This window comes from Populus euphratica, unplaced genomic scaffold (assembly GCF_000495115.2).
Source record: "Populus euphratica unplaced genomic scaffold, PopEup_1.0 scaffold144.1, whole genome shotgun sequence".
Lineage (NCBI taxonomy): Eukaryota > Viridiplantae > Streptophyta > Magnoliopsida > Malpighiales > Salicaceae > Populus > Populus euphratica.
This window is the reverse complement of record NW_011500010.1, coordinates 356,801-372,341: the sequence shown is the minus strand read 5'-3', so window position 1 is coordinate 372,341 and position 15,541 is coordinate 356,801. Positions and strand designations below refer to the sequence as shown.

Here is a 15,541-nt window from a genome sequence, read left to right as displayed (position 1 = left end):
TGATAATTTTCTGATTTTATTAAATTTCATTTGATAGTTTTTTGTTTTCTTTTGCTTTAGCCTAGATAATGTCCAAACCCCCCAAATTACATATCATCTAGCATAAAAATTTAACTTTAACATTTCTCGTGGGACTGACCCCTTGCTTGCTATATACTATCCTGTGTGTTCTGTTTGAAGTTAGGGTAACTAATTTATGCAACCACGACATTGCAACACTACGTTTGGCAACTCCTCATACTCGTATATACTTGAGCTTAATATTTTAGACAATATTTGGAATTTTGGTTTCTTTTTCAAAGAATTTTTAAAAAACTATATCAAAATAATATTTTTTATTTTTTTAAATCACTATATCAAAACAATCCAAAATAATTTAAAAAGATATATTTTTTTAATATTTTTTAACCCAAAAACAAACATACACTTGATAATTAATATGACTCCATAGGCTTGGTGTGTCTGGTAAAGATAAGCTCTCAATCATGGTCATTAAAATAACTAGCTTTAGATGTGAAAAGTTGACCGATTTCTTTTTTTCTCAAATTTAAATAATTAGAAGAAATATTGTCCGTAATTATTTTATTTGTATTATATTGTGCATATGACTTTAATCATAATTAAACTACTTTATTTTATGAATTGGATGAAGTGACTTGGCAAACTACTTGGTAACATTTTAGACTCTAAGGCATCCTTTTCCTTTCCTACATGTGTAAGGGCAAACCATTTGGTAAATGGTATTAATTAATACAAACTATAATTAATCTGTGGGTTGGATGGGAGTCAGTATCATCTTTCTCTGATATTGCTACGGTGTTGAGGGTGTATTTAAATGTGTAGTTGTTATTATTTTTTAAAATATTTTTTATTTAAAAATATATTAAAATAATATTTTTTATTTTTTAAAAATTATTTTTGATGTTATCGTATCAAATCGATATAAAAATACTAAAAGAATATGAATTTAAAATAAAAAAAATTAAAATTTTAAAAAATAGATGTTGGACTGCAATTCTATATGTTTTAATTTTTTTAAAAAATACATGTTGGACTGCAATTCTATATGTTCTATTATTTCGCTTCTTATAAAACGCTTACCAAACCTATTCTATTTTCACAAGCAAATTGAAGAGCTCTGCTGCTTCAATGATCCCGGCACAGACGGGCAGCATTTTATTCACTTCACGCTTTGCTTCGGTGTGTTATGGGGCTATGCTCCCATACGCATATGCTGTGTCAAAACATGCTCTGGTTGGACTTACTAAGAACTTGTGTGTAGAATTAGGGCAATATGGAATTAGAGTTAATTGCATTTCACCATTTGGTGTGGCGACTCCATTATTAAGGAAAGGATTGGGAGGGATCGACCAGAAGACGGTGGAGGAGTTCATTTGTACATCAGCGAACTTGAAGGAGGCAGTGCTGAAAGCAAATGATGTGGCAGAGGCAGCACTGTATTTGGGTGGTGATGATTCCAAGTATGTTAGCGGACTAAATTTGGTTATCGACGGTGGCTATAGCACCACCAATGTGGCCGTAAGAGAGCAAATGAAAGAATATTTTGGTTAATAAAGGTGTGTTTGTTAAGAGGGATTAAGAAGGGATAGACAAAAGAATAAAAAGTGAAGAATTGAGTATTTAATATCGCAAGGATGGAGATTGAAAAGATATTGGAAATATCGGTTTCAATCCTTAATTTACTGTGATTTTTAATTAGCTTTTTTAATCCGGATGGATTGAATTTCATCCTTTCTATTATTTTCTATTATTAGCTAAATAATCGAAGGAATGACAAGTCGTGTTATTTTGTCTCCCATCCTTACACTTCGTTCTATCTATTTTTTTTTTTAACAGAATCTATTAAAATATTTAATTACATTAAAAATACAGTTTATTTTTTATGAAGTCCAATACAATTGACGCTTTATACATAGGTTTTGCCGAAACAAGCTACTTTCTTTTTCACTATTCAATGTATTAGTAAATAATACAATTCATTTGTATGGTTCACATGAACAATATGCATGAATTATACTACTTATTTAAAATAATAAATAGTGTAAGTGAAATTTAATTCACTTGTTGTAATAGTTTTTTTAGTATGTTTATTTTTTTAACAGTTTTTTTTTTAAAACTAGTTTAAAATGAATTAAATTCATTCATACTATGATATGATGCGAATAATATTTTTTTCTAAAAAATTAGCGTAGAATGAATTATATTCACTCACACTGTAATATCAATTTTATTTCTAATAATATTTTATCTAATTTTATTGCACGCTCGAAAAATTATGAAAACTGTAGTTTTTATCGAATGAATTTTGTACGTAATGGAATCGTAGATGATTTAATGGAATAATAAAAAATATTTTATATAAAGTATTATTTATTTAATGATGCAATAGTAGTAATTAATTCTACAATATTTAAATTTAAAACCATTAATATTAATATATATAATTTTTTACTTATTTTATAACCTCAATTTAAAAAGTATTATTAACCAAACATATTAAATTACTTTTTGTTCAACTTCAATTTTAACCATAGTTTTAACTAAACATACAGAAATAACAAACCAACCTCAACTAAAAATATGTTTTATAAAATAATTTTTTTCAAATTATAACCACAAAAGTTACCACAATACCATAGCTAAAAGTATAGATACAAAACTCTAACTAGCTAAAAACTCAAGTTATGTGTTGGTTTCTCCAATCTAATTTTATTATTATTATTATTAAAACAATATTGTTTTATCAAACTATCAATGAACCAATTTAACTCAAAAATTTAAATAGTTAGGTAAGGTTCTAAGATTTAATTTATATTATTTTTTAATATGTACTATAAAATAAAAACCCTTTAAATTTGAAACTTACACATGTCATATTACCTTATCCTTATTTTTAATCAAATCAATAGATATTGTAAAATTTAAACTTGTGGCTACTTAAATATTAAGATTTTAATATCATGTCAAAAAAATTAATCTAAAAATTTAAGTTGTTAGATAAAATTTTAATAATATAATTTATATTATTTTATAACACAAACATTATAAATTCTATATTTTTTTCTCTAAATAAAACTATATTATTAGGTTAAAATATTCAACTTCACATAAAACTAAGTACAAACTAGAATCTAATTAATAAATTATCAAATCAAGTTAGATTTATAACTCCCGGTGAAAGTCAATGTACTACCAAAACAAATAAAGTAAGAGTCTATGTACTACCAAAACAAATAAAGTAAGAAAAGTTATCCTTGTTTACCGGGAATACATGAGGCCTGAGGGTTTCAATAACACTCAACGTACAATATATTCATAAACCTTGTTCGTCCTGACGCTAGTTGTATTTGTCAGTGAGCTAAGGTGTTCTGCTATGAATTTTTATACAAAATAAGACATAGTTTGTCTTTTCAGGCAAGGTATCTTGTACTTTGATTAAATCCATGGGCTGTGGAAGACTCATCAAATGCTAATTGGCTGTGTTTAATAATTAGCCATGAATGGCATAACATTTTATGGTTAAGCACTTCATCATAGGCAAACCGATGTAGAGATTAACGTTGTTATACATCAGAGGATCAACCAAGTACACACGGTTGCAAACCTAGTGCTGCCCGTGCTTAAGTGCCTGACAGATCATGGGGTAGGAAAAAAATAATAATGCAAATTCATCATTGCAATTTTCGGCTGTAATTTGTTTTGCTATTTTATAGTTTCATTAAATTTTATGTTTCTCAAAGTCCTTTTATACGCACAGATGTAATGCAGGGTTTGGTTACTGTTCTCAAATAGAAGAGATAGAGACATATATTATTTTTTTCCTTTTACATGAATGTAATCCTCGTCTCATGACACTACCATAATTATATCAAACACAAATGAACTCTATTATAATAATATCAAACACAAAAAAAAATACTAACAAAAAAAAACTCATCAATAAATTACAGTGATATTTATCTATGAAATATTTTATAATTATTTATCTCAATACATATTAAAAGAATTATAATTGAAAATGAAATAATAAAAAAATATCATTATTATAGAAAACATTACAAAAACAAATATGTTCATAGCTATTGGTGAATTCATCAATAATATTTAAATTATAATCTAACAAATAACCCCTTATCTCTCCCTCTCTAACTTCTTTCTCCTCTTCTTCCTTTTAAATCTATGAAAAACTACAGACAACACTCTTATATTTTATCACAAATCAAGCTATCATCTTTAAAAAATAAGATTAGCCTAACATTCAGTCTATTAGCATTCATGTTCTAGATCAATTGTTTTTCAGATTTGTCATATACAGTAAGTAAAATTATCTTTTTTTGTTGTAATTTATTTTTAAAATGTTGATTTTTTGACATTTTGATGTGGTATATATAGTTTATTTATGTATTTACTTGTTTTATAGATATTTTTCTCATAAAAATTTGTTGTATGATTTGTACATGTTAAGGTTTATTTAAGATTTTAAAAAATAATATTTATTTTTTATTTAATGAAATTGAGTTTGATTTTATAATTTAAGTATTTTACAATAAATATTGATGGAGCATTCCATTATTATTATGTGAAATTTTGGTTGTGTGACCTAAATCAAGAGTTTTTCAATTTAACCTAAATTTACTCAGTTTTTTTTAAATAATTATTTTTATTTTATCCTTCAACATTGAGTTAGTTGGGAATTGAGCTTTGTAATTATTTTTTATTTGATTTCTATAAGATAATACTACTTTTATAATCTAGGTCACAGGTTCAAAAGGTTCTTCGAGGTTAACTTGGATTTTTAAGCTATTTTTTAAATTAATTTATTTTTCAAGTTCATCCTTCAACATTGGATAGATTTGAAATTGAGATTTATAATTTTTTTAGTTCTTTTTCTATGGGGTTATTATGATTTCATAACTTAGGTTTTGGATTTAGTGGGTTAATTTGGGTCGTCTTGAATCTTTTGTAAGATATATATTTTTTAATAGTTAGTAATTGTATTTTATAATTTTTTTTAATTTTTTTTCTATGTTGTTATCATGTTCTGATAATCTGTGATGTGAGTTTAGAAGTTTTGTCAACGTTAACTTGATCTAATTTTTCTTGCCCTTTTTTAGAAATCTAATTTTTTATTTTTTATTTTTATACTTCAATATTGCGTTGACTGAAAATAGACCTTTATAATTCATTTCGATTAGATTTTTAAAGAGTTATCTCATTCTTATAAACTATATCATGGGTTTGGTCAGTTTACTCATGATGACTTGGATCATTTTCGTCATTTTTTTTAGAATGATTTTTTTTTAACCTTATTCTCTAATATTAATTTGTCTAGGAATTGAGATTCATATTTTTTTATATAATATTTATTTTTCATGGAGTATCACGAGTTATAGATTTTATAAGTTAATTAGGATTGTTTTAAGCATTTTTTTTTTAAAATAGTTGTTCCTATAATATTAAATGGATTCTAGATACAAAAGTTACAATCTATCATTATTTTAATATTAAAAAATAAAAAATATATTATTATCTTAATATTTAAAAGAGATGAGTTCAGTATACATCATATTTTGATCATATTTTGAGTTGGTCGTTAAATTCAATATTTGGATGACTCGCTTAAGACCAGTGGGAGAAGCCTACACGTACGTGGATATTTGATAAGTATACTTAAATCTGCCAAAGTGAATTTGTTTCAAGTCACAGACTTATGAAACCAATTCTTTAATGTCCCTTTTTAGATAGATCTCGATTGGTTGTGTTGCGACCCTCATCAATGACAAGGTTCACTCTGCTAACATCTATAGAGTCATCACTTCCCTAGTATATTGCTGCCTCTGCTACATCTTCCTCCTCAAGGATGAACTCTTTTGATTTTGCTTCTGCAGGGACCATTTCTAATGTTGTATTCCTTTTGATTCCTTCGAATATTATTTCCTTTACTGATGCCATTTTCTTCACATTTGTAAAGGGTCATCTTGGACATATGTAAACTTTAATGTAGGCGAAAAGTTTCATAGTTATGAACAATTAATTGGAGATTTGGCAGCAGTGGATTATGTATAAAACCAGTAGATTTGTTTGTGAATCAATAAAATAAAGCTAGTCTGAGAAGAGGTATGTTTATGAAATACCAATAATGTTAAATAAAAAAATCATAACTTTCCATCTTATTATTGGATTATATTGAAATTTCCTCTGCTACAATTCTTGTTGACTTGGCTCATTGCACCAGCCAACTTCTATAAGACCCTCAAATTAGGTTTAAGGATATTGTTTGAATTAATTTTGTTATTTTACTTCTTTTTTTGAAATATTTCAATTTAATTGTGAATTTTATAGTGTTTTCCTTTTTAATATTGTCTTCTTGTGTTCTGTCTTTCGCATCACCTGACACTGCTGACAAAAAAAAAAATGGCACTACACTGAGATTTTTATCATGACAGAGCAGGTGATTGTTTTCAATTAACTAATACAGCCCGTACCCATTCAGAGTTCCAAGCCTCCACGTGAGAGTGCCAGCTTAATTTGTCGCGCAAGGTGAGGAATATTTTTTTTTTTTCGGCATGGTTTTGGGCATTTTGAGTTCACTTGCTATTTTTTCAATGAAGTGATTATTTATCACATGAAATTTGGCTTGACATGGAATTTATTGCACCTCCACGAGTTGGTTACGCAGACATTTGTCTAATATGCCATTTTGTCAAAGTTGCGAGCCTCAATTGAACTTTCCCCTCCTCTGAGCTGGATCGACAACTTCTTGACATCTCCTCTGGAGAATTTGGCTGTTGTTTTAATATCTTTACTTTTGGATATTCTTGGTGCTATGTGATTTTGTTCAATAGATAGATTTTTTTGTGTCGGTCGCTTCGCTACGGTTAGTTTTGGTTACTGAGTGAAGATTAAAAGTTCTTTTCTGAGTTTTTTTTTTTTTAGAAGAACACGATTTAATGGCGATGTTGACAGTTTGTTTAACGAAGATAAAGAAGAGAAATTAAACAGTTCTATTAGTGATGAAAATCGTGATTGTGTTTTAGAAACTCCAAACTATTTCTAATGATTTCAAGGCTCCTGGAAATGTTCACGCTTGTTTCTCTATGGAGACTAATTTAATCTCAATATTTCCTTGAGTCCATTTTAATTTTCAAGGGACTAGGTGCTTCGTGACTTCCTTTCTCATAACAAAGAATCTTCTTGACGTTGGCCCTGGTTACAAATGGAATTTGGATTTGACAAGCTGTTGTACCGTTCATGCTTGAGTGGATACTTCATATAAATAGCCTCTGAGCTTTCTTTTTTTTCTTGGTATCATAAATGCTTGATAACACCACAGTTACAGTTTGCAGCCCTTTGCCTTGCAAGCTTAGCTTTAGATTGTTATTTCATATTTTTCCTTTTGGATGCGCAGCTGATTCATTACTCCTTACCTTGATTCATGCCAGAAGTATTCATTGAGTTCCGAATCACAGAGAGCCTTCAAATTAAGAAACAACTTATTGGCCTTCTGTTTCCTACTGAATTAAAGAAATAATACCTCACACCCCGGAAAGCTACGAATTACAACATCTTTGTGGTCTGACTCACGACCTCTCCTGTAAAGGGAGAGATGCAACCTGGAACAATAATGGTCTACTGGCAGATGATATTATTCTTATGCAAAATGTAAATTTGGGTTTGGTTTGGGTCGTAAATAGCCTAACTAAACGATGTCCTTCAAGCTATCTGCAAGATTTGTATTGGTCGCGCTGATACCCCCGTCAACCACAAGGTTCAACCCACTCACATATTTGGAGTCATCGCTCGCCAAGTACAATGCTGCCTGTGCTACATCCTCCTCCTCAAGCATGACCCCCTTTAAGTGTGCTGCTGCAGAAGCTATTTCCAATGCCGCATTCCTACTAATTCCTCCAAATGCATTCCTCATTAAAGGGGTGGGTACGGCGGCAGGAGAGATGCAGTTGACTCTAATCCCAAACTGCCCTAACTCGGCACACAAGTTCTTTGTCAGTCCTACGATGGCGTGCTTCGATGCTGTGTAGGCATGTGGAACATTGCCAACAATTACTGAAACCAAACTTGAAGAGTAGATAATGCTGCCTTTCTTCTCAGGAATCATTACTCTTGAAGCATGCTTAGCTCCAAGGAATGCTCCATATACATTTGTATCGAAGACCCTCTTAAAATTATCATAATCAATAGCTGATGCTTGCGGATCCCCTTTTCCAAAAATTCCTGCATTGCTGAAAAATATGTCAAGCTTCCCGTACTTTGAAACAGCTGTATTAACTGCCTTTTCAACATCAGATTCTCTTGTAACGTCGCAACGGACATAGGAAAGGGATTCGTTGGAGCAAATTTCTTCACATACAGAATGGCCAGGGTCATCTTGGATGTCTGCAATTACAACCTTGGCGCCATGCCGAACAAATAGCCTAGCACTAGATTCACCAATCCCACTAGCTCCGCCTGTAATCAGGGCTACCTTTCCTTCTAACCTGCATGTAATCAAAGGAGTTGTTGATATTGTTTTCCATCAAGTCCGTTGCACGGTAACTACAATATGGCTTTATTGGAGAGTCGTTCTTACCTCTTGGAAACAGGAGCAAGCAAGGAAGAGCCTTTCATCCTTCACCTTTGGTTCGTGCACAAAAAGGATAAAAGCTTGTACGATTTTATATTGAAGTCATGCAGCTTGTCTAGGCAAAGCTTTAAACCTGGTCCACAACTTTTTGTGGATCAAGGTGGGTGGTGTTTTATCAGCCTAGTTTTAGGGATCTCGAGCTCAAATGGGATCATTATATTATACTGAACACTGAAACTACTAGAGTTTGCTACAGGTACTTCACTATTTCCAGTGCTTCATCTTTCTTTTCTTTTTTTCATTTTCAAACTTTTTTTTTATTGCAATCAATCCTTCTATAACCTAATTTAATAGAATTATGCTTAAATTATAGGGAAAAAAATTATATTAAAATATATTGCACTTAAATGTAAATTATATATACTATAAGCTAAAAGAACATGGGTTTTTTCTATGTGTTTCCTTGTTAAGGTGCTTCACTGTTTATATAAATAATAAAGTATTTTTTTTTAATTTTTTAATTGAATTTAATTTTTCTATAACCTAATTTGATATAATTAGGCTTGAAATTATTGACAAAATATCAAATTAAAAGATACCAAACTTAAATATAAAACATGAAAAAAATATTCTTGATGGTTTTATTTTTTTATCCAAAAGTGCACTTTGTTCATTTTTCACTCCCTTGCATTGAAATGAGAGAGGAAGTTGTCCGAAAATAGCGAGGAAAGAAAAAAATCATAAGTTAGGCTACTTTTGAGCTTTATTCAACAATGAAAATCACTACAAAAATATTGGGAAAATGCAATTCCCAATAGAAACAGTGACAGAATTAAAAAAAAAAAAAATCAATTTTGTCACAAAAAAAAAACACAATTTTTCCCCCCCCCCCCCCCCCCCCCCCCCGACGATTCAGGTCTCTTCCCCGGAACCAGCAGCTTCTTCTCTTGTCCGATTCCGTGAGGTCAATCTTTTTCCTATTCCAATTCCTTTTCCCCCATTGGAGACCTCATTCCCCTCTTCCTTCTATGTCCTCCTCCACCTGAGCTAGAAGAATCTTTCTATCTTTCATCACATAGCGCTCTGCGAACCCCTTATTTCTTCTTACTCAATTCAATTGGAACCCTTAACCTCTTAAAATTCAAGTAGGCAATTCATTTTTTCTATAAGTATCATGCCTCCAACAAACCTAGTAAGTAATTCAAAACTTGTCTAGTAGGACCAATCACTTTGGATTTACTAAGTTTCTTAATATCTGCAGAGCTCTTAAATTGAACACAATTAATCCTAAAATTCAGCTTGCCATTTGGGTTTTTTTCTTTCTTTCTTTCAAAACTTTTTCTTATCTTTTTGTGTGGATTTCTCTATGTCAATAGCATTGTTTAAGCATATTTTTGTACTCGAAATCTTGAATAGACATATTTAATGAATTGAAATCTTGAATAGGCATGTTTAATGAAGATTATTAACTTTGTGAACGATTTCTACTAAGAGTACTTGACATTTGATCAATTTTAGATAAGAATTAGTGAAATTAACTTGTAACTATTTTTAACTTCTTATATTCTAGTTCAGTTTGTGGACATGAATATAATTGGTTTTATGTTGGTGCAGGGCTAGATTTGATTGTTGAAAGAAAGTATTTGATATTAAAAAATAATATAAATTTAGAATTTCACTTAACAGTTTAAATTATTAAATTAAAATAGTTCTTTGATATGGTATTAGAGTCTTAATAACTAAAAAGTTACGAGTTTGAATATTATTATCCTTATTTATTTGATAAAAATTAAGTATAAGGTAACGTAGATCTATGTAAATTTCAAGTTTAAAAGACTTTCACTTGAGATGATGTGTTAGAGAATAATATAAATTATATCTTGAAACCTCACTTAATAGTTTAAACTATTAAATTAAAATAGTTCTTTGATATTTGATATACTAATCTTATTTTTCTTTTTATATTTTAGTAATTATATTTATTTTCCCTATGCACGTTTGTAAACTGCCTTATGTTTACCAAACTATATATAGCTTGCATTTTATGCAAGAATTCAACTCTGAACGCTTGAATAAGAGAAATGAATGCTCAAAAAAATAGTTATGTATCATGGTAACCCGGGCTCTCATGCTTGGCTAACCTTTTTTTGGGCATTTTTCCTTGTTTTTTTTCTTGAAATTTTTTTATGGTTAGTTATGTTTTTGGGATAATTTAGTTTTACAAGAATTAAAGACTAATATGATTTTTATATAAATAATATGGGTTTGTTAGTTTAGTAATCTTTTTTCTTCTTTGTTTTTTATTATTATATCATATCTTTTCAACTTCTCATTTTTATATCTTTTTAAATATAATATTTTTAATATTTGTAACTAAATTCTTACTTTATTATTTTTAATAATTGGATGATATTTTTTTATTGATTTGAATTGTTGAATTTAATTATTTCTTAATTTTTATTCTTATACATATTGTTTTTTTTCTAGTAATGATTTTATTAGTCAATGTACAAATTTTTGACAAGTGTCATAGGATTTAACAAAATTAGTTAAATAAAAACCTCAAAAGGATTTTTCAATGAAAAAGTTTAAAGAAAAAAAATTAAGAACACAAGGGCAAACATGTTATAATATTTTTTTACTGGTTGAATATATGAAAAATTGACATGAAGAGGGAGTTTAGTATCTTATATCTTTTATGATTGTGATTTGAAAAAAATTATTTTATAAAAAATACTTTTAGTTGAAGTTGTTTAGTATTTATATATGTTTAGTTAAAACTGTAGTTGAATTTGAGGTTGAATAAAAAGTAGTTTAATGTATTTGGTTAAAATATTGTTTTTCAAATTAAGGTTATAAAATAATTAATATATATATATATATATATTAATATTTATGGTTTTTAGCGCGCAACAACATCGGATAAAATATAATTAAAAATAAAATTAAGATTATAATCAAATTCTACAAATACTACACCATCAATAAAATATAATTAAAAAAAATAAAATTTAATTTTTATACTAGGTCGGACCTGCAAATCCAACTGAAATCATGCACCACTATTCACTTTTAAATATATGGTCCAAAGCTCCATACTGAAAGCAGCATTGTACTGCTTTTAGTAACCTGTATTTTTAATGCAGGAATTGCTAGGGTTCACATGACTAAATTAAATTTTTAGCCATTACTAAATATTATATTTATACAATGAATTTTAAAAGCAGAAATTACAGCATACTTTATATGGATGTTGTCTTATTCCTACAACATTCATAAAGTTTCTTTTTTATATATAAATAAATAAATAACATTGCTTTAGTCTTTCTTCAAACAACTTAATTCTTATTTAATCATAATTTATTAGAGAAATGTATAATTCAAAACAACTTAATTCTTATTTGATCATATCTTATTAGAGAATTGTATAATTCTTATTGACTCAGCACGGACAAAGTTTTAGAAGATTTTCGAATTAAATCTGAAAGATATTATCTGAATTAATTTGTTAATTTACTTTTTTGTTGGAATATTTCAATTTAATTGTGAATTTTATATTGTGTTTTCCTTTTTATTTAAGATTTTAATTATCCTACCTTGTAAAGATTGATTTCTATCCTATTTAAAGAGTTTTCAATCTTTTTGAGAGATAGATGTTTAAAATAAACTACGAATTAAAGTTTTTATATGAAAATCTTTTTCAACATTAATTATGCATTTATTTACCTATTGTCTTCTTGTGTTCTGTCTTTCGCGTCACCTGACACTGTTGACAAAAAAAAAAAAAGGCACTGCACTGAGATTTTTATCATGACAGAGCAATTGGTTGTTTTCAATTGACTTATACAGCCTGTACCCATTCAGAGTTCCAAGCCTCCACGTGAGAGTGCGAGTTTGTTTTTGAAACTGAGATTATTTTTTTAGAAGAACACAATTTAATGGCGATGTTGACAGTTTGTTTAACGAAGATAAAGAAGAGAAATTAAACAGTTCTATTAGTGATGAAAATCGTGATTGTGTTTTAGAAACTCCAAACTATTTCTAATGATTTCAAGGCTCCTGGAAATGTTCACGCTTGTTTCTCTATGGAGACTAATTTAATCTCAATATTTCCTTGAGTCCATTTTAATTTTCAAGGGACTAGGTGCTTCGTGACTTCCTTTCTCATAACAAAGAATCTTCTTGACGTTGGCCCTGATTACAAAGGGAATTTGGATTTGACAAGCTGTTGTAGTACCGTTCATGCTTGAGTGGATACTTCATATAAATAGCCTCTGAGCTTTCTTTTTTTTCTTGGTATCATAAATGCTTGATAACACCACAGTTACAGTTTGCAGCCCTTTGCCTTGCAAGCTTAGCTTTAGATTGTTATTTCATATTTTTCCTTTTGGATGCGCAGCTGATTCATTACTCCTTACCTTGATTCATGCCAGAAGTATTCATTGAGTTCCGAACCACACAGAGCCTTCAAATTAAGAAACAACTTATTGGCCTTTTGTTTCCGACTGAATTAAAGAAATAATACCTCACACCCCAGAAAGCTACGAATTACAACATCTTTGTGGTCTGACTCACGACCTCTCCCGTAAAGGGAGAGATGCAGCCTGGAGGTTGTTTTGTTGAGAACAGTACATTCAGTATTTAGTATATGTGGATGTTGTGTTGTGTCCTGCAACTTTCATAAAATTCTTTTCTATATGTATAAATAAATAACATTGCTTTAGTCTTTCATCAAAACAACCCAGTGGGCTTGAGTCATGGGCATTTGGTAACCCACTTACTTTTCTTATTTATTTTTTTAAATGAAATACTAACGCAATATAATTTTCAATTACATTTAACTTTCCATAGTTTGGTATGAATTACATTTTGTCTCTATTGTTTGAAAAAATTATGCTTTTCCTCATAGACCAACATAGAATTTCAAATTAGGTGAATGTTCATCTTGCCCTCGTATATCTTATAATTCAAATTAGGTTGTGCTATTATGAAAAATGTAAACTAAAAAAATTATACAAGTTGTGTTATTTAAAATAGCACAACCTGTATATTTAAATAAAAAAAATGGATCTCACTTTTGAGAACAATAGAATCATAAATCTATGCTATTTTTTAAAAATTTATTGGGTTGTATTATGTTTTTTTATTAGGATAGTGCCATTAGGATAGGCATAAATTCCAAATCTCTTTATCAGTCCTAGTAATGAAAAGGGAAAGGCATAAATTCCAAATTCCAACTCTCTGTTGTCTCCAGCCCTTGGTATACACTTTGTGTCGTAATGGGTTCAAAACATTTCCTCTGGTTTTGAGAGGACAAGGTTGCTTTCTCTTACACAACAAAGATTCCCGTGAGTACTCGTCCAGTTTGGGGGAAAATGAGTTCCATCACTTCAGCGACTCCAGTCACCAAGAGGTAAATGACTCCTTACACTTCATGTCCATTAATTTTTATGTTTAAGTGGTCTCACTTCTCTGATCATAATCATAGAAAGAAAATATACCTGGCTGTTTCACATTACAAATCGATTTTCTAAAACAAGAAGCACGATCAATTGCAGGCTTGAAGGCAAGGTGGCATTGATAACAGGTGGTGCAAGTGGTATAGGAGCTTGCACGGCAAGACTTTTTGTCCAACATGGAGCTAAAGTCCTGATTGCTGACATCCAAGATGATCTTGGGCACTCCTTCTGCCAAGAATTTGGGCCCCAAGAAACCATCTCTTATGTCCATTGCAATGTAACCTGTGATTCTGATGTTCAAAACGCAGTGGATACAGCTGTTTCCAAGTATGGAAAGCTCGACATCATGTTCAACAATGCTGGAATTCCAGGTGACAGAAAATCAGGTATTCTAACTTGCGATAACGAAAACTTTAAGAGGGTCCTTGATGTCAATGTCTATGGTGGATTCTTGGGTGCCAAACACGCTGCCAGGGTAATGATCCCTGCAAAGAAAGGGTGTATCCTCTTCACTTCAAGTGTGGCTTCAGTATTGTATGGTGAATTGGCACATGCATACACCGCATCTAAGAATGCTATTGTAGGCTTGGCCAAGAACTTGAGTGTGGAGTTGGGACAATATGGGATTAGAGTAAATAGCATTTCACCCTATGCAGTTGCAACCCCTTTGCTTACTGATGGTTTGAGCATGACAAAGGAGGCTGCTGAGGAATTGGTCGCGTCAGCAGCAACCTTAAAAGATGTGGTATTGGAACCAGAAGATGTTTCACAGGCAGCCTTATATCTAGCTAGTGAAGAGTCCAAGTATGTTAGTGGGGTTAACTTGGTCATTGACGGAGGTTATAACCTTACCAACCCCTCATTTTCAATGGCATTGAAAGCCTACTTTCCTAACTTTTAATAGGCGAGGTTCTTAATGTCAACAACCTTAACATTGCTATGACTGCTTTTGATATTACTGCCAGTGAATTGACTATTCTGTTCTGGTTATAAATGTGGTTCCAATCGGTATCCTTAAAAATAAAAAGAAGCTTCATACAAACGATTATGTGCAAGCTAACATGGCTGACTACATCAGTTGAAAACAGTACTGTGATTGTCCGGTTTCCAATGGAGAATAGTGTCACCGCTGGTTCAAGTAAATGATAATTCTCAAAAGAAATTACAATTCGCTAGTTTGCTAACAGATCATGAGGAAAAATTCTTAACTACTTCGATCGGTTTAAAATTAGTTTTATGCTCCTTGTCAACCCTAAACCTAACATTCGAAGCACCGAAAGGAAATATTTAACTGAATCTAAGAGCCATCTATGATTTATTGATTTGATAATGGCTTATGCAATAATGAGGTGTTGAGCATTCTGGGATCAACATGTGCTTTCTCTAGCTCAATTGAAAGTTAGTAGGCAATTGACTCCTATTCTCTGTCTCTCCCTGGTTGATTAAAGTCCTTCACTTTATTTATTTATTTTGCAAATAT

At 30.4% G+C, this 15,541-nt stretch overlaps 3 protein-coding genes across 4 annotated transcripts; 2 read left to right on the top strand and 1 right to left on the bottom strand.

The window, feature by feature from the left end:
• Positions 1 to 1,149: 1,149 nt before the first annotated feature.
• LOC105141422 (secoisolariciresinol dehydrogenase-like) lies at positions 1,150 to 1,572 on the top strand. The gene has a single exon (XM_011048634.1). It carries the CDS (start codon positions 1,150 to 1,152, stop codon positions 1,570 to 1,572), a length of 423 nt encoding a protein of 140 aa, XP_011046936.1.
• Positions 1,573 to 7,568: 5,996 nt separating this feature from the next.
• On the bottom strand, positions 7,569 to 8,813 carry LOC105141398 (secoisolariciresinol dehydrogenase-like). 2 transcript variants are annotated; one of them, XM_011048602.1, is made up of 3 exons: positions 8,718 to 8,810; positions 8,609 to 8,682; positions 7,569 to 8,516 (listed from the first exon to the last, which is right to left on the bottom strand). In XM_011048602.1, exons 2-3 carry the CDS (start codon positions 8,644 to 8,646, stop codon positions 7,721 to 7,723), a joined length of 834 nt encoding a protein of 277 aa, XP_011046904.1. In that variant the 5' UTR covers positions 8,647 to 8,682; positions 8,718 to 8,810; the 3' UTR covers positions 7,569 to 7,720. The 2 variants fall into 2 exon arrangements, with proteins under 2 accessions (XP_011046904.1, XP_011046903.1); XM_011048601.1 differs by having other exon boundaries at positions 8,609 to 8,813.
• A 5,023-nt stretch (positions 8,814 to 13,836) lies between these two features.
• Positions 13,837 to 15,066, top strand: LOC105141397 (secoisolariciresinol dehydrogenase-like). The gene is made up of 2 exons (XM_011048600.1): positions 13,837 to 14,015; positions 14,161 to 15,066. The coding sequence occupies exons 1-2, from the start codon at positions 13,978 to 13,980 to the stop codon at positions 14,960 to 14,962; spliced, it is 840 nt and encodes a 279-aa protein (XP_011046902.1). The 5' UTR covers positions 13,837 to 13,977; the 3' UTR covers positions 14,963 to 15,066.
• Positions 15,067 to 15,541: the final 475 nt, after the last annotated feature.